General features: G+C 46.5%; 1 protein-coding gene across 4 annotated transcripts in view; it reads left to right on the top strand.

The window, feature by feature from the left end:
• The window catches only part of TOM1L2 (target of myb1 like 2 membrane trafficking protein), a 56606-nt gene extending 31684 nt beyond the window's left edge, over nt 1-24922 (top strand). Inside the window, exons 9-16 of one of the 4 annotated variants that reach the window (XM_064673313.1) lie at nt 1436-1484; nt 2548-2671; nt 3456-3573; nt 5833-5908; nt 9032-9097; nt 16373-16432; nt 18932-18968; nt 19537-24922. In XM_064673313.1, coding sequence (XP_064529383.1) covers nt 1436-1484; nt 2548-2671; nt 3456-3573; nt 5833-5908; nt 9032-9097; nt 16373-16432; nt 18932-18968; nt 19537-19685 — 679 coding nt within the window. In that variant the 3' untranslated portion in view covers nt 19686-24922. Of the gene's footprint in view, nt 1-1435; nt 1485-2547; nt 2672-3455; nt 3574-5832; nt 5909-9031; nt 9098-16148; nt 16179-16372; nt 16433-18931; nt 18969-19536 lie in introns of those variants that run through there. The other 3 variants (XM_064673315.1, XM_064673316.1, XM_064673317.1) reach the window with 3 other exon arrangements.
• Nucleotides 24923-25499: the final 577 nt, after the last annotated feature.

The following is a 25499-nucleotide window of genomic DNA, read 5'->3' as shown; positions in this document are numbered from 1 at the left end:
TTGTAGTCATTATTCAGGGAAGGCGAGCTGAGTGATGTTAGCAAGCTGTTTGTGGTGTGGGCTGAGCGTTCAATAAATTCCAGTTCCTCCTCTGCTATTCCAAAAGCTCCACATCCATCATGCTGATTTCTAGCAGGGCGACCAGGCTCTGTCAGTGACTCAAGCAGGAGCTCTGGCCTTCGCTGCAAAGCCTTGGGATGTAAATGAACAGAAGCCTTTTGGTGAGAAATGAGGTGGGAGGTGTCTTAGGTTTCCAGCAAAGGGAGTTGGATTTCCAGTAATAGCAAACACCCACGGTTTCCTAAAATTGAAATTTGGGCCAGAATTTGGTTTTACTGCCTTTTAAGTCTGCATTTTCCACTGTTACATTAAGAAAACATTTTAGTTTGCTTGAGATTCCCTGTTTTATTTTGTCCATCTGGGAGAAAACCCAGAGGATTATATGCATATTATGGGCTTTTTACTGAAAAGAGAAGTTACATCTGAAACTAATTTTGAATGAGGAAAAATTCAAACCTCCAAGAAATCATGGTGCTTTTCCTGGTAAAGAAGGAGACTGGACTGGCTTCAGTCAGGCCATGGGAGCAGGTGGTTCCCCTGCTGTTTTGGCTTCATAGAATCACAGAATGCTTTGGGTTGGAAGGGTCCTTAAAGCTCATATTGTTCCACCCCCCCTGCCATGGGCAGGGACACCTTCCACTAACCCAGGTTGCTCAGAGCTCAGCCTGGCCTTGAAGACTTTCATGAAAACCTGGTTTAGGGTTGTGGCCCCAGATGCACAGAGTAGAGACCAGACCTTGACTAGCCAGGCATCTTCCTCTAAGAAGGAAGAGGTTTTTATCCAACATCATTACTTTTCCTTCTTGGAAAGTACCAACCTATTTAAACATAATCTCGGAGCATCTTTTGAGTTGACCCATAAAGTTCTAAGCAATGCTGATCATTGTCTCTCTTGCCACATGTGCCTGGGTCAGGCTGTGCCAACACACATATGGCTCCTCGTTTACATTATTGCAGCAAGAGGGAGCTGGTAAGTGGGAGTAAGATGTGCTGCTGCTCGGCTGGTTGAGCTGTGAGCATCAATCCTGCTGCAGTTCCTCCTATCCCTTAACTAACACAACAGTCTATCACAGAGCACTTAATGATTAAAAACTCCCCAAAACCAGAAGACAAATCTTACAGTGTTCTTCAGGCGTGTTTGTCCTGCAGGATCAGATTAATCAACTTAAAATCCACACTTGCCAAGAGTGCAACTTCTCAACTATCCTCCCTTTGTCCTGCCTTGGAGTTAAAGCTTTCAGGCTTCCCCTTTGAACCAGAGAAAACTAAATGTCAGTGGCAAACATGTCATGGCTTGGTCATAAACTCATAGTTTTCATTGTTTTATTGGTGGCTTTGATAATCTGTGTTGGTTTTGGGTTTTTTTTCCAAACAGATTTGAACGATACAGATCGGGACGTTCAACACAAAACGCCAGCAACGGAGTAAGTACCTCACTCCATTTATTATGTCAGCAGCTGCACCATACTAGCTGTAGTAATACCAGTAGTATCACACCTTTTGCCTGTCCAGCCCTGTGCCCTGCCTGTGGTGGCTAATGGTGGATACCAGGAAAAGAGCATAAGGATGTGACGAACCCCAGGCGACAACTTTTAGCTCAGGAAGTCGCTTCACTAAAACATCTCTGTGTTTACAGTCCTTGATGAATTTTGTTCCTCTGTTAACTTTTTTTGATTGCTTTTGAGTCTGTGTGGACTTTAGGAGTTCACAGTGTCCTTACAGTTTCACTATACATTTTTACATATTTATTTTACATTTATATATAACAAATATTTTGTTTACATTTGATCAAGTCACTTAATGATTTTTGTTTGCTCCACCTAATTCTTCTTCACTGTGTCTTATAATACCACTGTTCAGGTTAATTTTCTTCCTGCCACTCATAATTTTAGGAGCCACTCTCCTCTCCTATTTAAGCAGCCCCCTTCCAAGCAGAAGAGTTCTAATTATTCTTTCACTGAAAACACTTTTGTAGTTTTTTTACAGTGTTCAAGGTCTGAGTTCATGATGAATTGTACTTCTATTACATTTTCTATTCTGCATTCTCATAACCATTTCCTCTATTTACTTTGCTTTACCCCTTCTCCTGCAGTGTGATGCAAACTTCAGCACAGGCTCTGCATTGACACTTTAGTCACAAAAACAAAAGAAGTTTTGTTTCTGAAAACAGTTTATACCTAATATGGAAGCAAAGTCAGTTTGACTTGATATTGGTCTGGTGTTAAACACATTAACTGACTGAAGAGATGTAGATGACCTCCAGCAGAGCTTCCTCCTGTGCTGAGCAGTCAAACTGAGGTTTTTCGGTGTCTGACCCTTTTTATTCTGCACTCACCACTGTAGCATCCAAGAAACTTATCCATTTAGCAGCATGCAAGAGAAGAGAGATCTTTATAGGAAGTGCCTGTTATTTTATGGTGTTTAATGCTGCACTGCAACTAGAAATTTCTGGCATGTGTAACTTCTGTGGGTTTTGTGTCCCAACAGGTACTGAATGAGGTGACAGAGGATAATTTAATAGATTTGGGTCCTGGCTCTCCAGCTGTAGTGAGCCCAATGGTTGGAAACTCAGCACCTCCGTCCTCACTTTCTTCACAGCTTGCAGGGCTTGGTGAGTGCCTGATCTAAATCATGCTCTCCACTATCTGATTAATGTTGCCATGTAGCCTCTGAAAGGTTTGGGAATATGGCTTACAGCATTAGGAAGCTATACTGTGGCAATCTGTAATTGGGAACCAGCCTGGCACAAAAAGAGGGATTTATTAACCTAAGGAGAGAATGAAGGAAAGGGTCAAGATTCTTGTCCATGCTAAAACTTGAACTGCTTTTGTTCCTCCTTAGATATAGTTAAAATATGAAATCAGTCTGGTAAATGCTCTTGATTCTCCTTCTACAAATAATATTTGCAACCTTTGGGTGAAGGGTTTTATGAAACTATTAGAAGGTTTATGTCAAGCCAGAGGTTACTTGACAGGATCACTGCATTTGACTGAAGGTTCTTCACCTCTTTCAGCACTGCACCAATACCATATCCCTTGGTTTGAAACTTTTGGTTTCACAGTCAGTAACTGAGAGGAAACATTGTGGAGAAAACTACTATCCATGCCCAAAATTTTGGACCATGTTAGTGACTGGTAAATATCTCAGGATGAGACTGGCAGCAGGTGAACACCAATCCCCAAATGCTGGCTTCTCAATAAGGAGCACTTTCAGAGTGCTACTTCCAGGACAGATAAGACAATCTCTACATTTTACTTTTAAGAAATACATGATTAACAACCTCCAGCCTTTTTTTGGACAGAACTGTGCTCAGTGCTGCAGCTGTTAACTGGATGATGGTGTTTGCATGTGGTTTGCTGTTTCACTGGTTCACTTTTTTTTGCCTCTGGTTGCAGACTTGGGCACAAACAGCGTCAGTGGCACACTCAGCTCTCTCCAGCACAGTAACCCTCGTGATGATTTCGACATGTTTGCACAGACAAGAGGCAGTTCCTTGGCTGAGCAGCGAAAGAAGTGAGTTGGAGTTTGTCTCTAGCACTGAGTCATGGCATTGCTGTTTTCTAAGGGCGTAAATCTGGAACTTCCTGACTTCAGTCCAGTCTGAAAAAGTAGTTTTGTTGTATGTCTTTGTATTTTTAATACAATCCCTATCCTTTTGGTCATTATTAATATGAGCAAGTGGAGAAGTTCCTGCCGATGGACAGAGCAGACTGGCTGAGTAATGATTTAGTTAATGAGCTCACTGGAAACTTGGAAGTGTACTTGCCTTTGTTTCTGCAGATGCCTCCTCTCCTAAAGGCTTGTCATCCCATCCACCCATGCTTGAGATACAGGAGCAAAAGGGTCCTTCACCTGAAGGTCATGGATGTACTTCAGTGACTGAATTACTGTCATCAAGGGCTTGGAAACAGAATTACCATCCAGTTAACTCTCCCTTTGGCCCCAGTCAGACTCTCACATGCTGTCAATGCAGTGTAGCTTGCCTGGCTGCCATGCTACCCCTAATTTGTTTATATAAATAGGGTTTGCATCCCTAGAGCTGCCAATGTGGCACTTTCAAGGGCACTTAACAGGTCAAATTATTTTAATGTGAAATAAATATGCACTTATTAAGAAATCCTTTGATCCCTGTCAAGGGAGATTCAATAAAAAACACACTCAGGTATTTTTCTTTCATATATTATTTCTTGCCTCCTTCTGATTTCAGATTTTAAAGGATGTACTAGGAGTCAGAATATCGATATCTGGTCTCAAGCTAAGGAATGTTGTTAAATAGTTTATCAAAAACTTACCAGCTCTGGAAAACTTGAGCCAGCAAATTTATTAGGATCTTTTATTTGCAGTTATCAGTGCAGCTATTGGTACTGCCTCAGCTGTGGTATCAGTGCTGAGAAGATATGCTCTAATGTAGAGGGATATGCTACCACTGGAGATTTTGGGCTGGGAGCCCTGATGTACAATCAGAAAGGAGATGCATTGCAGAGAGATTTAATCGAGGTCCCTCTGTCTCTTGTGCTAAATGAAGCACGAAACTAGTCTTCCCACACGGTACCTAATGGAACAAGGAGCATGGAGCAGTCCGTGATTTCACAAGGGAGGATTGCTCTATCTTCTTTGGATTGTACACTGTATAAACAGAGCAGCAGGGAGGAGTGAAGGCATGAGTGTGACTTGCTGTGGTGTGTAGGTGAGAACTCTGGGTGCTGTGCTCACAGCTTGGGAGAAGCCACCACGCTGGAGGAGAGAGGGCTCCTCCTGCTCAGGCAGCTCCTCCCAGGGACTGATTTATGGGCATGTGTTGGCATCTGCTGCAGCTCGTGGTTCACCACTGTGCTCTGAGAAATGATGCTGTTGCCTCTGTCACCTGACTGCTACATGTCCCTCTTGCATTGCAATTGAAGAAGCTTTTAAAAGCTCTGTAAATAGTGCATTTCTTTGTCTGCTTCACTGCAGTTGCATAATTCCACCTGTCTTTGAGTCTCCCTCCGCCTCCCCCCTTGCACACATCAAGGTCAGGCTTCCAAATGTCATCTCAGGAGCTTTGCTAAATGTAATCTGGAATCAGACCTCTTTTCACAGTCCCCTGCTTGCTCTTGGACATGCTTAGAGTGCCTCATAACCTGTTTGCCTGCCTTTCATAATGCTGATCCTACTCTGTTTGCTTCAAGGTGCTTTCTGAAACTGATGGTCTTTGTACAGAGCACACTCCTCTTTTTGGGGGTACACTCAGTGCACTTAGGTCTTGTGAAAAAAAAAGAATGTGCTTTCTGATTTCCAGGGGAGTAAATCTGAGTATCCAGTGGCACTTCTCCTATGAGAAAAGTCTGGGAGAATTGGGATTGTTCAGCCTGGAAAAGAGAAGGCATCAGGGTGACCTAATTGCAGCTTTCCAGTACCTGAAGGGAGCCTACAAGAAAGATGGAGAGGGACTATTTACAAGGGCCTGGAGTGACAGGACAAGGGGGAATGGCTTCACACTGACAGAGAGTAGAGTTAGATTAGATAGTAGGAAGAAATTCTTCCCTGTGAGTAAGCTGAGGCACTGGAACAAGTTGCCCAGAGAGGTTGTGGATCTCAGGATGTGTTCAAGGCAAGGTTGGACGGGGCTTGGAGCAACCTGATCTAGTGGAAGGTGTCCCTGCTCATGGCAGGAGGGTGGAACTGGGTGGTCTTTAAGGTCCCTTCCAACCCAGGCCTTTTTATGATTCCGTGATTCCTCATGGGTGACTGCTGGACTTCCTTCTAGTTCTGTGGTTTGTTCCTTTCTTTCAGTGTGACGTACGAGGATCCACAGGCTGTCAAAGGACTGGCGTCTGCCCTGGATGTTCGGAAACAGAACACGGGAGGGGTAGGTCACGGCTCTGTGTTTTGTTATCCATGTGGAATCCAAGCTGTAGGCAGCTGCTTTGACCGAGCTTCTCATTCTGTATTCCAGCAACGTGCTAGCACTGGCTATTTTGAAATTGATATCTGGGAGCAAGTACTTGCTCAGTAATGATCTCTAAAGAGCTGCTGCTTAGCACTCTAGCCTAAAAGACGTCAGAATCGTAGTGGGTAAATTCTCCTGTGTCCTTGTAGCTCGTCTAGGGGGTCCAGCTCTTTGGCTGGAATTGCTGCTGGAAAGAATAAGTGGGAATGTCCTGTGAACATTGGTGTGCATTTGTTTTGTTTGGTTTTGCTTATGAAAGTTGATAAAGTCTTAATCTACTAGACTTTGCTCCAAGTGCATGGATACATGAGCAAGTTACAGGGAGAGAAATTATGCAGACTTTTAATGCTTCACATGCCTTGCCATAACTGCCCTCCCATGCAGCCTGTTCTGTGTGCCCAGGGCAGGCTCATGCTCTCTTGTGTGGGCAGAGGAGGCCCATGTGCTATCACCCTGCAGCAGCCAGCACTAAAAACACGGTTGAGAGAGCTTGGCCAGTTTTGTCTGCATCCCTCAGTGAAGGAAGAGCTTTCAGACCATCCCTCAACCCCTTTCTACTACCCTGCTTTTTAAAACTGTCCTGCTCTTTTGTACGCAGCTGTGTGTAAGGTTTTAGAGGTCCGAGCAAGTTCAGACCCTTTCCCAGTCCAATTTTGGGCTGTGCTGACCACTAGGGAGCACGGCAGAGCCAGCGTAGCATGGGAGAGCCAGTGCAGCGTGAATTGCCTCCCCTTGCCTTGGCTGATCCCGCCCTGGTTCTTTCATGAGATGAAATGGGAGTGCTCTGGGCAGCTGGCATGCCTGGCAGCTTGTGCTCTGAGCCAGGGGGAATTTGTGTTGGGAGCCAGCTGGGGTCAGATCACAGCTGCCTGCCTGGGCCATCCTTTAGTGGGAGCAGGGCCTCAGCCATGATTTCTTACAGAGCATCCCCCCGACCCCACAAATCTAATCTGCTCCTTCCTGTCCCTGCCCTCCTGCAAAAAAGGGTAATTTATAACTCAGGTCAGCCCCGTGACCGGTTTCAAGCTCAGCCCCACAAAAGCTCATGCCAGCAGTACTGAGGGAAAAAGGGAAGCACAGGGAGGCAAGGGCAGAAGTGCATTGAGGGTAGCGGTGAGAGAGGAATTCCTGGATCCAGAGAGATATCCCAAGCCCCCAGCATGGCTGAGCTATTACTGGCAGGACCTGGGGAAGGATTTGAGATTCTGCTCTTTGTTCCTGGCTAACCAAACACAAGGGGCTTGCATTTAGCTGCTGGTCAAGGGGGCTGGATTCCCCTGGTGGCCTTGGGGTCATGTCCTTATTTATTAACACTTTTGTTCCCAGCCAGTTCTGCTTGAGGCACCAGTGCAACATGTCATTCACACCAGCAGAGCTGCTGCTCTGCCCCAAGTGTTGTCAGTTCAAAGGGCTGTGGGATAAGCTCGTCTGATGGTCAAAGTTTTTTGGGGCAAATGCTTTATGGGTTGTGGAACTTGGGGCTCTGAGATGTTGTAGAGACTTTCAGACTCTTTTCAAAGGTCCTGATGACTGTATCATGTAATCCGAAGAGCTTGTTTTGAAATGCACTCGCTCAGTAATTGGTAAACACTACTTTTTCTCAACTGTTGTGAGGCTCGTGGGTGTCTCTTCTTAAAGGAAACAAAAATTAAACTCTCCTAAAGTTACCAGCCCCAGCATGTGTAGCAAAAAACTGGCAGTGCTTTGTAAATGAAAGGCAGGTTTTAATTTGGGTAGAGCTAATTTAAGAACAGCTCTAGGGAGGAGCCAAAAGCTTTGCAACACATTCTTCACACACGTCTCGTTCCAGCACAGTTGTCCAGTGGTAGAATTCAGCACATCCCACATTTCTAATGTAGTCATTCTCGGAACGGTCTGTAGAGAGGAGGCTGATCACGTGACCTTAGCTGTCTTTTAATGTGATTTAGCAGCTGGAAACAAGATGAGCTAAAAATACACTGTTTTCTTAATATTGCTTTTCCATGTTGGGAATTGCTTTTGTTGCCACAGAGTTGTTGCGTGATCACAACTGGGAGGAGAGGTGTCCAAGAAACAATTCTCTGGTGTTACACGGAGAGTAGATGAAATTGGAGTGATTTCCCCTGTTTATTTTTTTTCCTCAGGAAATGAGACATAAAAGGTTACAGCTGATTCTCCATTACCTGTGGTAATGGGGACAGGAGGGGTGTCCCATGTGTGCAGGTATCTGGGTGGATGCACACAACACTCCCTGTTGAGCTCGCCCAGTTCTGGCAGGGCTGGTGGGCTGGAACCGCTGCGCTCTGATGGTCCCAAGGAAGCCCCTCCAGAGCTAGAGATGACTCTGCATCCCGCCCTGGCTCAAGGAGGAGATGCTGAAGGACGAGAAGCCATCTTAGAGTGTTTGTGGTGCTGTGCCATGCAGTCTGCAGCCTGCTCAGGGGAACTGGATGCATCAGCGCTCCTTTAACCTCTGTGCTCTTCAGGAGGGGCAGTTTGAAAGGCTGCCAGGACACTGCAGCAAACTGCCCTGCCTTACCCTCCACTCAGCACCATCACCAGAGCTGCCGTGCTGTTGGCGTGGGGCAGAGTCTGTCTGCTGAGGTCAAGGATGTGAGCAGGGCGTGCTGCACCCCGCAGCTTCATAAACAAGGGGAACTCCACAGAGCATGACACGAGAGTTTCCAGTGCACTCTGACTGATTTCAGTAGCTTGTACAGCCTCACTTTTCCTTCTTCTAAGAAGATGACAAACATCAGCCTCACTTCTAGCCAGTGACTGTTTTATTTTATCATTACTTTTATTTTTAATATCAGCATGAAAGAAGTGCTAAGACCCTGTGAACTGTCTGCAGGAAGTGCAGATTTGAGGGTGAGGTCTGTCCCCCACTGGACAGAGCTGACAGGCAGCAGAGGGGAACACAGCTGCTGCCAGAAGCTACCATAGACTTTGTGTGTGTGTGTGTGTGTGTGCATGTATGTGAAGTTTTAAATTGTTATATTACTTTATTACGGGTTGTTGCTGTGGTTTCTCTCTTTATGGACCTTTCTGTTCTCAACACAGAGGAGAGGTAAAGGTGGGAACTCAGACATGGAGCCCATAGACAAGTGGCTAATTACACAAGGAATGGTGAGGACTTCACCAGTGAAGCGATTCCTGCTGCCCACCCCAGTCCCTGACCTAGAATAACCACCCTCTGTTCACCTCTCGTCCTGCCCTATTGAACCGCTTGAAATCGGACAGTACAAGGAGTTCATTTCCCACCTACATCATTACCTGGGGAAAAGGGAAAGATTTGCACCAATTTCTGGTTTATACAGCACAAAGACCTGTAAACAACTGAATCATTTGTAGGATCCCATGTCACCTTCGGAAGAGGCCTGGGGATCCAAGTGGTTCCTTCTACTGTCTTGATTTATTTATGCAGTATCCACTTTTCGAGGGATAAACACAAGTCTCATGGATCTTATTCATAAAGAGGACACTTGCTATTTGTCTTTAAAGCAGCCTTTTCTGGTAGTGATTTACTTCATGGTCTGGAATAAGCATAGGGAAGTTGTGGGATCATACCTAATTGAATTGATTAATGTAGGGATAGTTCTTTATGAAAGGAAGGGAATGGGAGAACTCCTACCCAGATTTACCTCTTCCACTGGCATTAGGAATCAGACTCCAAAAGGTACAATAATGTTTCTGGCTTTAAGGATTTAATTCCTGTGTCTAGTGATGCCAGTGCCCTGATAAAATCGGGCTTCTGAAGATCACTGAACCTGTGCACATTTTGACCTTGTTTGAAGTTGTCCTTCATCAACATGCTTGCAGACAGAAGTTCAAAGCCTGCTTTAGGCGTAGAAGCCAGAGGAAGGGAAAAAATAGCCTCAGCTATGCCTTAAAGCCAAGTTCTAAGACCAGTTTTATACCTTTGGACGATGTAATCCATCACTTTTAAGTGTTTGAGATTAGTACCAATAATGGGACCTAACTGTAGAAAATCCTCCTGAGACAGTCCTGGCTGTAGCCAAGTTCAGAAAGGTGCAGGGAGAATTCCCTTTGGGCTGTGGTGTGCTGGCAGTGCAGTGTGTGGGGCTGGTGTCAGGAGGCCCATGGAGCAGGAATGCCTCACTCCAGAGAGATCCCTGAATGTCCCAGACTCAACTGCCCAGTGCTACAAACAGCCCAGAGAGTATAATGTTGAGAAAATCCAGAGTGTGCAGTATCAACTCTGTGAAACACTTTGCATTTATTCTTCTGGATTTAGGGCTAATCCAGATTATTTCTCAGGGACCGCTTGGCAATTGTCCCAAGTCTGCATGGCTGGTGCACACCCAGTGATTGGACACATGTTGTATCTGCCTGCCCTTGCAAGCACCCAAAAGCAGTTCCATGCCTACTCACATACATGGATAAGCCTACTGTGGCTACCTGTCCTTGGGAGCCAGAGTGTCATTTTGGTGCTGTCCAAGACCCAAAGCTCATAAAATGAGAAAAGCTGTAAAATGAGCAGCAGTATCAGCTTTGCCTGTGATAGTGTTGACTGTGGCTCACAGAGGCTCTCGCTGTTCAGTGGCTCTGTTGCAGCCAGGGATGTGCTGTGCCACTGTTAGATGTTCATCCATAATGAATAATCCAGTGATTGAGTTAGTTCCTCTTCTTTGCCTTTCCACTGTTTACAAGAGCGGGGAAGCATGAAATCGGCATCCCTGCTGTTCACACCACTCACACCACTGCTTTATTAAAAAAACAAACAGCATATTCCTTCATTGGCTTGTGGTTATTCAGTCTGGAAAAAGGATACTGCAGCATTCATGGAGGCATATGGATTTGGGGAGGGAAGGGGGTCTGGCTGTCCAACCAGCCTGTCACCTTGTTTGTATGCTAAATATGAGAGAGAAATACCTAAAATAAAACTAAACTAATCATTAACTCCGTTTCTCTCTTAACTGGCTGTAGTTCTTAACTGTATTTATTAATATGACCTGTAGCATTCGCAATGCCAGTGGATAACTAGAATTCCAGGTATGAACTTGATGTGCCCACTCTGGTAATCTTTTGTACTTCTGAAATGAGGGGGAAAGAGGGGTGAGCTGACACTGCTGTTCCCTGTGCCTGTACAACACTGAGACCACTCAAAGGGAATTCTCCACCTGCCAGAGTGGTTCTCACATCCCTCATGACCTCATGTTGTTCTGTCCAAACTGTGATACATTGCAGCTTAGGGTTGAGTCCTTCCCACTCCATTTCTGTGCATCCCAGTTCACCACACGCCTTTGCAGAGACAATCTCTGGCTCTACTGTCCCAGTGAATTTGGCAGCGTTGTTCTTGTTTCAGCTTAACCTGTAGCTCAGTTCTGCTGGTGAGGTGATGCCAGGACCATGCAGACACAAGCCACACCCTTATCCATTCCAGCTCTGCCTACAAAACTTACACAGGCAAAATGATATCAGCCAGAAAATGTTTCTGGTTCAAACATGATTTAGGGAAGGGAGATGAACTGTTCCAGTGCCAGATCTGTCTGCAGTGTGAGGTCAGGGTTTTGCCATGCAGGTATCACGTGTGTCTGTACCAGCAGCTCTTAGGACAGACAGGTTAGTGCAGGTGGTTCCAGTTCCCTTCTCATGAGATTGGACAGCTATTGAGATTTGCATTAATATGCAATAATATTGCATATATTCTTGTTGGAATAATCTGTCACCCCATTCACATGCCAAGTGGATTATTTGTTATGAAAGTGAGAAGCGGGTGTTGCTTAAGCCACCATGTCAAGACATTAATTGGGACAGTGGCAAGGGAGGGATGAAACTGAACCAAAATTCCCAGAAAGTGATTTGAACTACTCTCAGCATTGTATCCTGACCACCAGCAGCAAGCCTGGCTAGAGAGGAGAGCGGTCTCTGTAGTAAAGATATCTGAGCAAAGATTAAATGAAACCTCTGTTAATTAGTAACCAAGTGGGATTCCGCTATGTGCCTTCAAGAGAGAGACAGGATCTGAGATGTGGAAATCACTTGGGTAACAGACTGTAGAAACACGTCCTCATCTTGGAGACTGAAGTGCTTGAATTGTGGATACACCAAAAACAGACATGAGAAGATCTCGTTTGTTCCATGTGGTAGGACCCCTCTCCCTTTTGAAGGCAAGCAGGTGTGTTCCCTTTAGCTGAAGACCACGTGGGTCTCCTTCCCTGTCCAGCTGTGATGTTTTTCAGAGCGCTGGACAAGGGTGATCCCACACCCCACATGAGTGAGGTCTGTCACTGTCTGGGCAGGCCTGTCAGATCCAGATGGGCTGGTTGTTGTACGGGCACAACAGGCTCTGTTGGGGAACACGCTGCACCCGAGCTCTGCCTTCCCTGTCTGTGCAATGTGTAAACGCAGCTACAAGTGATCAAGTTGTTAATTTAATCCTTACATGTGAAGTCAAGCGTGTTCTAATATTGAGGGCAGGCAGCTATTTCAAGATCACAACAGCTTTAAATAGATGGTAAGGCTGTAGTAGTAAGCTGGAGTAGCCTACTAGTGTGCTCTTAGTGCTGCCACTAAGGAATGACAGACCTTTCCTTACTACTCCTAACCAACGAGGAGGAGTGAGTAGCAACTAACCAAGTACTGGTGTCAGCTTTGTTAAACATCTAGAAAGAAGTGGAATTAACTAAGCTATTACAAGGCAGTAGTCTAGCAACAATTAGCATAAACCTTGTTAAACATTTTAAGAACATTAATGAGCTCACCTAGAGACCTGAATTGTCATTTCATACCTGCTTCTTTTCCAGTGGGATCATTTTTAATAGAAATAAAATGTGATAATAATAACCTTAAACTGTCTTTTTAAGGGTAGAATATTGGATCTTATGACTTGTGAGGAAATATATTGGCAATACTCTTTGGCTTTTGATTGCTAGTGAGAACATCAACACAATCTAACTGAGATAAGTAGGAACTTGAATTCCAGGTTCCTGTGGGTTTTGTGGGATTGAACACTCGCTTTTGTTCTCCCAGCCCTCCTTTTCCATTTCCCTTTCAGGACTGTTGGGATGATCCCATTTGTAGGATTTTCCGAAGACTAAATAAAAAAGGAATTTGGACAATCAACCCAACTTTTAATTAAAGCCAGTTACTTAAAGCACCCAAAAATATGTTGTGACTTAATTTCCATTTACTTTGAGTATAGACTTTTAAAAAAAAAATTCACAATATCTTTATAAAAACAGCTCTTGCAGCCAGAACTGACTATCTGGGGAACTGTCTTGTCAAGACTGAGAACTTCACTAGACCATGGATGTTTGCATAATCAAAGTATTAACAAGACAGTACCCCATTCCAGAGCCTTTTCCATGTAGTCTGTGGCTGCCACTGCTGTTTGTTCCCAGAAACTGTTGTCTTTTTTTAACGTGTAAACTAGTTAATTTATTTTTACATCTCTCCTGTTGGGATTTAGGGATTAGTTAACAAAACTCCCCTCCACATTTTTCAGTTTAGGGCTTTTGGAAAGGGAAGACTTGCCAAATACCCAAGTGACTGGCAAAAAATTAATTTCTCTGTGTGGTTGGTTTAAAATGAAATATAAATGGTACAATGTGTAGTTAAAATAATTTAAAACTTCCAGTTGCTTTTTGAGAGTTCTCTCGCCTCTTTATTCTCGAACAAATGAAACCTGACATGTGTAACCCATGTTTTATGGGGAAAATGGGGCTCAGAGTCTGAAGAGAGCAAATGGGAAGTTTAAGCAATAGATACAAACCCTCAGCTCTTCTGTGGGTGTGCTGGGAGACAGGGGAAGCTTTTTAAAAGGTCAGTGCTGAATAGCAAACGGCTGACACACTCAAATGTTTATCTTACAGCTTTGTCTGCTTCTCTGCAAGAAGTGTTCTTGCACTTCTGAGGGCTTTGTTTGTTTGTTATAAGTAGCTCAAGCTGAAAGTAGAATTCCTTTTTTTCTTTTTTTTTTTTTCTTTTTTTTTTTTTTTAAATCTTAAAAAGCACCAGAGCACAAACTGCTGTGCTGTTGAGCTGTTCTTCGAGGACTCCTGCAAACTCAAGAGTCCCGTGATTCTCGGGAATCCAGTCATCTCTCATGTTGTCAGGATAACCAAGATTTGGGCTGCTGTTCCTTCTAATACAGGGACCGCAGGACTGCCACGCTTTTTAGAACAGCTGCTCTTATTTTCATAGAATTATAGAATCCTGGAATGGTTTGGGTTGGAAAAAAAGATCATCTCATTCCAACCCCCTGCCATGGGCAGGGACACCTTCCACTAGCCCAGGTTGCTCCAAGCCCCGTCCAACCTGGCCTTGGACACTTCCAGGGATGGGGCAGCCACAGCTTCACCTACTGCATTCAGGTTAAGCAGCACAGGAGAGAGACAGCAGTGCAGCCTCTGCAGTGGGTTTTAGGTTGCTGCTGGCTGAATAAATTCATTACTTTATATCTCTGAAGCCAGTGTTTTAGAAAGCTGTTAAACTGACAAGGCAATTCTACAAGATGCAACTTGTCCTTGGGAAGGAGCGTGTTGGAAGATGTCACAGAGCCCTCCTCTTGTGAGTGGCTGTCTGGGCCAGCTCACAGCAGCCCCACCACACTGCAATAGATGATCCAGCAAATTTATCCTAAAACTGGCCCATTCCAAAGGAAACTACAGGAACTTGTTTTCTGTTTGGGATCTTTGTATATTGGCTGAAAGCAAAATGACACCTTGTACCTCTGACCCTTCTTGGATCTGTCACGTGCACTTTGTCCAGGAACCTGCCGAGTCAGAGCCTGGTGCCTTTCCTGGTGGGAGATGCTTTGGGTTGAGCCCTGAATTTTCAGTGCTTTGACACAACTAACCCACCTTAGCAGACCTCACCTCAAGCAAGGGCTTAACTGACCTCAGTACAAAGGACCATTTGATTCCATAAAAAAATTCCAGAGGAGCTTTGCTAAACAGCCTCAGCCTGTGCTGCTGCCTCTGTGATCCAGCATCTGTCTTCCTCTGCTAGAAGTGCCTGAGAAAACTGCATCTCCCAGTAAATTTATCTGCCTTTTTCAGCTCTTTTATGGAATCACAGAATCATTAAGGTTGGAAAAGACCTCTAAGATCATCAAGTCCAGCCATTAACCCAGCACTGGCAAGCCCACCAGTAAACATGTCCCCACCCACCACATCTACATGTTTTTTGATCACTTCCAGGGAGGGTGATTCCTCTGAGGGGTTTCTGGCAAAGCTGTGGAGAACCCCTGACACCTTTTCTGCCTAGGAAATCCTCTCCAGCAGTGCCAGGTCTCCTGCCTGCCAGCCCCAGTGCTTGGCCGCCGTCCTCTGGCCTGGAACCTGCGTGTCTGACATTGTTTTCCAAGTATTTTTCAGGTTGTCCTTACGAGATCTATTGTGGTGTTTTCCTGTTTACCTCTTCAGGCCTCTGTTGTATTTAAGCAGTGTAGCTAAGTCAGGAAATTCTACACCTAATACCCAGTAATTTCCCTTCACTGCCCCAGTTGCCTCTAGCGCTGTGGGAAATCACTGCACTTCAGCTGCCCCTGCTCTGTCTGTAGGAATCCCACCAGTGACATGAGCGGTTCCACTGCAGGGGCTGAGGCAAACCTTCCATGCCTGGATGTTAAACTACCCCTGGAGATGTACAGGCAAGCTCTGGAGAGCCCTGCTGCAGCTCTGGAGCCAAGGGCAGTGCGTGCTGTGCTCTCTTTTGTCCCATCCTCCTCCTCACCCTCACCTCTGAGTCTCCGCACTTTGCACTGCCAAACCTTGGGTTCTCCTGCCTCTGCTGCCGAGGTGTAGGAATAGGGAGCTGGGACAGGTTTGCTTTAAAACGTTGTGTCAAGGCTTGCCAGGTCCCGGTGGTGTGGTGGGAGGAGGATCTGGGAGGAAGCATGACTGTGCCCTGGGCTCTGACTCCTCCACCTGCGGGGAAAAACCAGATTGTTTTCATAGCAGTGTTGCCTGAGCCCCTCTTTTTGCTACATCTTCACTGGGGCTAATACTCATTTAAAAAAAAAAATAAAAGATGTAAATTTAACATTTCAAAACCTAACTGATATCCAGTATTCTACCCTTAAAAGCTTTTCACGATCAAGATTAGAATCATCAGTCCATCTTGATGGTTTTAATACATGGTCGAGAAGTTACCCGTCTTATGCTGGCATCGTCACGTCATCCCCCATAATCTTTCTCTTGTTTTTTTTTAGCCTTGTTGTTCATAATTTCCTTTCCAAGTTGTTTCTTTATTTGAAATGCCATTTATATTTTGTTGCCTTTTTTTTTTTCCAGCACATCTTACATCTTTGTTTTTTTTTTCTTCTGTTTATTTGTTTTTAATCTTATTTCTGGCGTTTTCCATCGCTCTGTGGCCATGATTGTGGATGTGTTTTGGTTTTTGCCTGCCTTGCTGTTCTCTCGCTGCACTCCCTAGATCCCTGTTGCACAGTCCTCTGTCATGGATGACATTGAGGAGTGGCTCAGTACCGACGTGGTGAGACTCTTTATATTTTCATTTTTCACTTGTATGGGTAACTTTCAATGCATTGCTGAGTTCCTGGTACTTCTCGTAGCAGGAAGCAGTGAGACTTCCCAACCAGAGAGCTTGGTTCCCTTTGAAGGGAATATCTAAGCAGGAGGAGACAGGGTTGTGTTCAGCAACTCAATCAAAACACTTTTTTCTGAACGGTTTTATTTTCCCTTCTCCATGTGAACATCACAGAAAAACATGTGTTCCAGAAATCATGGGGTTCTGGTCCCCAAATAGGGAAGCATTAAATATGGGCTGAAGTTTTCTCCACCAGGTTTAAAGCCCATGTTTTAAAGCTGAATTATTTAGACAGGATCTAAGTTCATGTTTATGTTGAGGCATGCTTTTAAGAGATGCTGGATCAGGGCTTAGATTCCTTTCAAATCAAGATGTCTTTGTTAAACTGGTAGGCAATCTTGACATGTTTCATAATAGTAATAATAAAAATTTATAACAGTCTCTCTTCAGTGTTTATAACTTTCAGTTTCTCCTAAATTATTATTGTCTGGTAATTATTAAACAAACAAACAAACAGCAGAACTAAAAGTAGCTTTTCCTACGCTCTGGATTTTCTTTTGCTGTCCCAACACACATTTGGTTTAAGCAGGGTACAAGTAGTACCCATTTATTCTGTTGGTTTTTTTTAATGTAAGCATCTGGCTCAAATTAACCAAGTGCATTTGGGGGAGGGGGCAGGTGGTGGGTTGTGTTCATATGTTCTTTTAAACATGGTTTTAGTGGACTGAACTTGTGGTCACCATATCCCCAAGGATCATCTCCTTCCATTCTTCCAGCTTTAGACAGAACACTCCCTACTCCTTAGGGTCTCTCCCAGCCCCTTGCTGTTGCCTGCTCAGCTCCCAGCTGGGAGCTGTGGGGTTCAGGCTCTGGCTCTGGCAGCAGAGCAGCCAGCAGGCTCCGGCACGTCAGCCCTCCCCTCCAGCACTGAAGGAGCTGGCTGGACTGGAAGGGAGAAAATTCTCCAGCTGCCCAAAGGTGCCTGAAGTGCTTAAACAGATTCTGGGTTCAGCGTTTGAGCTTGGCTGTCTCTGAAATGTCACTGGGTTCTAGCTGCAGGTAGGTTTGTCAGGCCCCGGTACAGGAGTCACTTTCAAATTTAATTATAAACTGGCCTCATTTTGTTAAAGAAATACAGTAAATGTAGCGTGTCCACTCTGTCTTTGGCATTTAAATTAATTTAGCGGGAGAGAAGATCTGATGGAGAGAGATGGAGGTAGCTCTGTGCATCTGTCATGCCCTGGACAGTCCTGCCTAAAAGGAGCAAAGGAGAGAATTGTCCTGTAAATGCCTGAGCAAACCCGAGGGTGTCCCTGGGTCCCCATCCCAACTGTATGTGGGTGCAGCAGAGAGAAGCCTTTGAGAAAATTTGGACTGGATTTTTGTTTTTCACTCTGGGTCCCCCCCTCCTTTTTTTGTTCATGGTTCATTTCAGTTCTCTGCTTCCCAGCTGAGGAAGTTGCAGATTAGGTTAGACAATTGTTATTTATTTCTTTGTCCTTTTTGGGATACTCTGGAACAAACTCTCCCTGTGAAGCAGTGGCTGCTGTGTGAACCTTTGGAAACCTCAGTGCAGTAGGAAACCAGGAGATGGTCAGGCACTCCAGTCAGTATGTCCCCCCTCTCCTGGCAGAGAAGCCACATATAGACAAATACTTTTCTTTTTCAAAGCAGGTTCAACATCAGGTTTTAAACTAGTATTTTTAATCCATCTTTAATATCCTGATAGATTGGCAAGGATGCATATCACTGGACTTCTAATTTCCTTATTGGAAATTCACGTTAAAATGCACACAGCTGGTAGAAATGCAATGACCCCCAGCATTCCCAGCCTTTCATTCTCATGGACAGACACTAACTGCCATCATATCCTTTATCCAGCCCACCCTGGATTTGTCTTTGTACAGCATGGATACAGGAAAGCTGCTATATTTTTGTATGGATTTTAAAATTAACTCCCACAGGAGGAATGTTGGCCCCAAATGATTTTGTAGTGCGTGTCCTTTGTCAGCTAAAAGTGCATCTTATTTGAAGAGACAATGCAAACCACAGTCCTGACTTTCTTAAGGACTATGTGACAGGAAAGATGCCATCTGGTACAGTGTGTGTGTGACTCACACAGCTCAGTTTTGGGCCAGAATTACAGTCTGAAGGGGAAACAGTGCTGGACTGACACTCAGATCCAATGGGGAAAGCTTAGCTATCCACCAGCAATCTTCAGAAACATCTCAGTGCTCATCCTCCTGCTCTGCAGTGCAGTGAAGTGTCAGTCCTCACTGGCCTCCTGACGTGGGAGCTGTGTGATTTCCCCAGGTCGCCCTGCTCCGATGGTTAATATGTGGAAACAAGTGGTGGAAACTGTCCAGTTGTATTAAAGGTGGAGGGGATGACAGGGAAGGGGAATTGCTGCCTGTGTGCTCACGTGCCTTTTTGTTCCCATTGCAGAAAGGCAACGAACTGGAAGAAGGAGTGACCAGTGAAGGTAAGCAGAGATGCCCGTGGCTATGAGCCCTTCTCAGGTTAGTGCTCAGATGGAATTTGCTTTGATCCCTGCCGAGATGCTGCCTTCTCCCAGCCTGATGTTCCCCAGCAAATGCTTCCGTGCTCAGAAAGGTGGGAGGAGAGCATTTCAGAGCAAAAGGTTCATGTTTATGGTGTGGGGAGCCCTCCTGGCTGTAAGTGCTTCCCTGCCATCTTCCTTGGCTGAGCACTGTGTTTGTGCCAGCAGGAATGTGTCCCCAAGCTGCTCAGCCCTTTGGAATGATGTTTCCCTGGTTCTGTCACAGCCGGTGGCATTGTGTGGGTTTGATTCCAGCTGCTGCCTGAGCTCGGGTGTCTCCAAGGACGGCTGTGCCCTTTCCCGAGGAAGTCAGGCTGTGCCAGTATGTGCCTGCAAACTCAGCCCTGCAAACTCGTTCCAGGCACTGGAATTTAATTCCGGGACACTAGGCACTGGAATTTCAGCCCCCTGCTAACCTCTGTCCCTGGGGCCCCACAGCCCCAGGTCTTACCTGTCTTCCTTCTTGTTTGTTTTTTTTTTTGCATTGCAGAGTTTGACAAATTCTTAGAAGAGCGAGCCAAAGCGGCGGAGATGGTTCCCAATCTGCCATCCCCTCCCGTGGAAGCCCCCACCCCTCCGACAAATCCCTCCGGCAGGAAAAAGCAGGAGCGCTCGGAGGACGCCCTCTTTGCACTGTGAAGGTGGCTCGGAGCCGCCCTCCCACCCCTGTGCTCCGCGGGCCAGTGTCGCTGTCAGGCCACTTTGTCCTCCTTGGCTAACAACGACCCCCCTCCTCCCCATTTCATAGTTTGCTTCTCCTTCCCCCCCTCCCCAAACGGTCCACCCCCACAAGCTGACTCTTTCTATTTAAATCCAACACTATTCCTGCCAGACCACGATTCTCCAGCACTCGCTTAATCCCCTCCTTCCTGTCCCAGCTGCACAAAACCAGCTCTTGATGCTGAAAACCCCTTCAGAATGCACGAGTAAGTCACACTGGGCTGAAACAAAAGCCCAGGGGGGAGAGAGCAGCCTTGCCCTTCAATTTATGTAGGGATCATCCTCTTCTGTAGGCAGGTCCTGCCAAGTAGACGGCTCTGTCAATCAGCATGTAATTGACTGAGCTGGAATGTTCAGGAGGAGTGTGTCTTTATTTTTAGATAAAATGTTAATGTATTGGCTTTCGTGTTGGATTCGACAGCAAGGAACAACTGTTCCCCTTTCAACATGTGCTTCACAAGTTAAAATCCTTTACTCTCCCACTCGCACATCTCCCGGTACCATATGGTGGCCGCTTTTCCCCACTTTCTGTGGCGTTTCATTTCTAAATCTCACAGGGTATTTTTTGCCTTGTGTTTTATCTGGGCTTGCTCTAATTTGAAGCAGTCTGTTGGCCATGTCCAGTAGCTCTGGCAGTTGATGAGAATGGGAAATGCTGAGCTAAATGGATGCTGTAATGCTGATGCAAGGAAGCACCTCGTTCCTTGGGAGAGCACTCTCACACGAGGAGTTTTCCTGGTGCGTTTGCCTTTTAAAATAGCTCAAGTTATTTTTTCTTTACCTTAGATTCCTTCTTGGGTGACTGTAGAGCTCTGCATTTGGTGTAAATAACATCCATGCAGATGGATGGGACTTGCTCATGGATGGGGTGTGAACTGAGGTTCCTGGATTCCCTGCCATGCCTGGTAGGATAGACATGCTGGTTCTTGGGGGTAGGGATGAGAAAGAGAGGCAAACCCCAGAGGCTTGTATGGAACGCTGAGGGAGATGGTTACTATGGAGGGATTAGCTGTCCCAGCCTGTGCTGGAGGTGAAACTCCTCATTTCCTTCTAGTTTTGCACCTGAGAAAGTGTTGGATGACTGGCTGTGCCATCTTTAGTTTTTGGAGAGTCCTTTGATCCCTATGCCCTTTATTAACGCCCAGCTCCTACGGGGCTGCAGTCTCTGTGCAAACAAGCATATTCCCTTGCTTGCCAGAGGCATGGCTCAGAGTGCTGCTCCTCTGGAGCTGCCAGAAGGGATTCCAGCATGTGTGCCTGCCTTGCTGGGCTGACAGGCAGAGCTGGAGCAGGCAGCTCCAGCCATCACTGCATCCCCCAGCATGTTCCTTGGGAGGAAGCCAGTAGTGCAGGATGGCAGGATCAGAGGGCTGAGCACATGGCAGGAGAATCTCCCATCCTGACAGAGAGGCACTTTATCAGCTGAACGCCCATGCAGGCAGGAGGCTCCAGCCCCTCCTTCCTCAGGACACTCCTTGGCTTAGGCAACCAGCCCCTTCCTTCTGACCTGACATGTCTGAGCTTCCCGGGATGCTGATGTGTGTTGAGCTCTCTTGGAAGTTGCTCTAGACTAAGTGATAGAAGCTTTTATCTCAGCATAGTGATTTCAGCCCATACCACACTCTCTGGGGACCACACGCTTTGGGAGGTTGGGACACACAAAACCTGTTACCAAATGGCCTGATGGGCAGCACTGATGGTCTGTGAGAGCGGACACATTAATCTTTGAAGGGAAGTGTTAGTGCAGGATTTCCAGCCTGTCCCAGGTCAGGTGTCACTCTGTGCTCTCCCTGCTCATCGTCTCCTCTGTCCTGCCTTGCCTGCATCCTTTTCCAGGATCCCTCCATATGTAGGTGGGTCCAGGCCAGGTTGCCCTGCCACCCCTCTGCACTGATGTGGCACCTCATTGCTGCTCTGTAGGTCACTGCTCCCTGCAACCTGGCTTGCAAGAGGACAGGGAAGACCAGTGTAAGGATGGAGATCGCTTGGGGATCAAGCTTTCCTCCCCACTTGCTGGCCCTCTCCCCAGTTGAAGCCCTTCTGTGTGGGTCTGCAGAGGGTTTCTCCCATTCCATCTTCTCCGTGGCTGCTGGAACGTGCCAGGACAGTCTGCCTCAGCTTCACTGTGCACTGCTGCTCCCACGCACTGCCCTCGCTCTCAACAACAAGGTGAGCCCAACGCTCAGGGATTAGCACTGCCAGCTCTTGCCTTGCTGCAACACGTCAGATGTGGCCACCAGCTCCCAGAAACCTGAGGAACCTTCTGCAGCAGCGCTGATTTGATTTCAGATGGTCTGGTGATCGCCTGAGCAGTCTCGCCAGCTCAGAATGAATTGCTGGTATTCCCGTCAATGCAAAAAGCTCTGTGGGTGTTTTAAGTGTGTATTTTCTCTTCTAAATCCTTGAAACACATTGACCCTGTAAATGGCCACATCAGGTGATTCTAAGCATGTTAATCCAGCTTCCCTGCCAAGCTGGAGGAGATAATCGCATTGCTCAGGCCTGGGGACACTGTCAGATGATGCAGAGTGGCACGGATGTCACCGGCGCTGTCACCGAGCCCCTGCAGCGTCCCACTGCTTCGGGACTGCTGGCCCTTCATCCTCCACCCCTAAGCCAGAAGGTGCTGGGGGCAGTGTGTTGTCAACGCTTCTTTCTGTCACACTAAACCTGTCCTGGGACCTCCAAGGTGTTGCTTCAGGGACAATCTGGTCCCTTTCTGGAAGATTCTGCAAAGCTGTTGGTGACTGCTCCCTCCAGCTGGGAGGAAAAGAGATAGAATGAGAAGGGTGGGGCTGGAGGAGATACAGAGCATGTGTTGGCTCAGCTTGAGGGGCTGTTTTGGTGCGTGCAGCCTCAGGCACTGCATGGTCCCCACTGACACCCCATGTTATCCACAGGAAAGCCAGGATACTGCTTGCAGGGGGTGGCAGTGCCATCGGCACAAGTGGTGGCTTTGCTGAAAGTAGAGCAGCTCCCAGGAGATGCCTGCCTTGGGAGGAAACATACTTTTGGAAGGACCCTGGCTGAGTCTAGAGCCCAGATCCACCAGACCTGGCTCTCAGGGCTGGAAGCACTGAAGGAAGATAACAGAGCGTGCGGCAGAACGGGTGGTTTAGCCCAAACCTTCTTTAACAAATACAAGAGTTACGCTAGAGCTTCCCAAATGTCCTGTATCAGGATCTCTCATCTTCCCTGTCCTCTTGTGGTCTGCAGAAAACCGGAGCGGTGGGAACTGTCTGAGGGAAAGGGAAGGGGTTTTTCACTTCAGGAGACCAACTTCTCAATTTATTCTTCCTTTGCTTTCACGCCAAGTGCTTCCTCTGTGCAAGTGGGCAGAGGACTCGTGTGGCTCCAACGCTTGCGAGAACAGGGATGGAGCTGCAGCCTGATCCACTTTCCATAAGAAATAACATCCCAGCGCTTTCTAGGCATATTAGGAATCACAGCTTGACACTCAATGACACTAAATTATTCTCGGGGTCCTTTGTAAGTTCTAATCATGTCCTATTCTAGGTTAAAATATTTATTTTGTCAATATATTTTCTTTCCAGTGTGTTTTTTAACCTCTTCTGTTAACCCTTCATGTGCTGAGATGTAAGAAATGAATGGTTTCTATTTAAATATATTCTTTGGGTTTTTTTAATTGTTCTGTGTAGATTTCAGCTGCATCTTCGGCAGGTGTAATAGATAACAATGTGCTCTACAGACATTTAGGGTGTTTAGGATGTAGGTAAGGCTCATAGGAGAACTGCTCATAAAAACGTAGCACGGTGTCTCTTAAAGGGAACAGCATAAATGCAGACACTAGTCCATACTGGGACCCTCACGTAGCCTCCAACATACCTTTTCCCTTCCGATTATCACAGCCTCCATCTCTGGGATGTGCTGATCAAACCAGCTCTGCCATTCCCAGGGCTGGTTTTGCACCTCCAAGCTGAAAGACGTACAGTGGGGATTTCTGTTTGTTTGACTTTGGCTTTTTTTTAATGGGATACATTGGCTGTTTCCACTTTGAAATGGAGGACTCGGAGCTGGCTGTGGTGGCGAGATGTTTCCCTCCAGTGGTGGAAGAACAGATCCGGGCCATGGTTTTAGGCCCAGGGCAGGGTGATGGTCTCTCCATGAGCTGCTGAAGGAGCCCTGGCTGTTCCTGCTCCCCTAGTCCCTGCTCTCCTACTGTCACCCACAGGGAGAGGACATGCAGCCCAGGAGAGCAAACACAACTGCATTTCCAACACTGTTTTGTCCAATGAGTTGTTGAGTCTCTTGTGGCTGCAGGGAGTCCTGGAGTGGGAACTGCTTGTGCTATCTTCATCCCTGTCCATCCCTGTCCAGCTCCGTCATTGTTTACCTCCTCAAGTTTAACCACAAGGCTTGCGGAGCCTCCCCTGGAAAAAAACAGCTCAGGACAGTTATTTTTATGGAAATAATGAAGCACTGAGTGGCTTTAGAGCCATCTCGGAGGTAACCCTTCCACTGCTGGGGGCTCCCACCGGCCGAGGAGATGAGGCAGGAGTCCCCCTGCCAGGTGCCCTCACAGGACCTTCCACCTGTCCCTCCCAAACCGCAGCCTCTGGAGTGGGCTGTGCCTGTCTGCTCCAGCCCCAGGCTCCCCACCCTCCTCCTCACCTGGAGAGAGCTGAGGCTGTGTATCACCAAAAGCCAACTGGCCTCGAGCAGCGCCGAGCTCGGGTGCTGGTTCTCTTTAGCCCACGACAAACCCACTCCAAACTTCCCACCCTGCTCCATGTTTTTATGAGTACGAGCTCCTCATTCCATACATGTTCCTATGAGCTGTCGTTAACCCTACAAACGTAACCTGTGTAATAGCTTCTCTGTATATTACAGCTGTAGGCTTTCCAGATAAAAGTGGATAATATTTATTTACTGAAGATACTGGATATTTTTTTGTTTGGGAATGGGGTAGGGGGAGAAAGGGGACATAACTGATTAAAGAAATCGACTATGTAAAGAGAAACAAAATACACAAAAAGCAGAGAAACCCAACACTAAAATGTTGCTGTATTCACGTAGAAAATGTTTCCGTTAAGGACAAGAGAACTGTATTAATCTGCCATTGTTTAACTTGCTCCAGAAATCATCTCCTTGGTTCCTGCATGTGAGATATTCCAATAAATACATCATTAGTGTGAGCTGGGGGTGCTATTGTCTGTCTCAGCTGGGGACTCGCTCAGTTCCACTGCCTGGCCTGAGGATAGGGAATGAGTGAGCACAGGGGACACGTGTGGCTCTTGGGTGCCCATCAGATGTCCAAATTGGGAATCCTCAGTCTCTTCCAGATGACAGAACCCAGGTATTCCCCCTGGAAGAAATGCTATTCCCTGCAGATGCTCTTTGTGGGTCATGCTGTGTGAGGTGCTGTGTTGCCACTGCTGGTAAATTCGTTCCCCACTAAATTTTTGCACATCTTTTGAGGCTGACAACAGGCAGGCACACGGGTGACAACCTGAGTGCGTGGTGGGACAGCTGCCCACCCTGCAGGGTTTGCCTGATGGTCCTTGGGGCACAACTGTGGATCACCAGCCTTGGTGACCTAGAAAGTGATGGGTCAGGAGCTGTTGAGCACTGCGCATGGTGATGTTCCCAGCCCATCCAAGGGCCACTTTCCTGACTCATCAGTCAGGAATTTCTTCCAACATCCCCATTATGATGGTGCTTTTGATGGGCAGAAGATAAGGGAGAGCATCAACTTAGGAACCCTGGAGAAGT

The sequence above is a fragment of the Pseudopipra pipra genome, chromosome 16, assembly GCF_036250125.1.
Source record: "Pseudopipra pipra isolate bDixPip1 chromosome 16, bDixPip1.hap1, whole genome shotgun sequence".
Lineage (NCBI taxonomy): Eukaryota > Metazoa > Chordata > Aves > Passeriformes > Pipridae > Pseudopipra > Pseudopipra pipra.
This window is presented reverse-complemented; position numbering and strand designations above follow the sequence as displayed.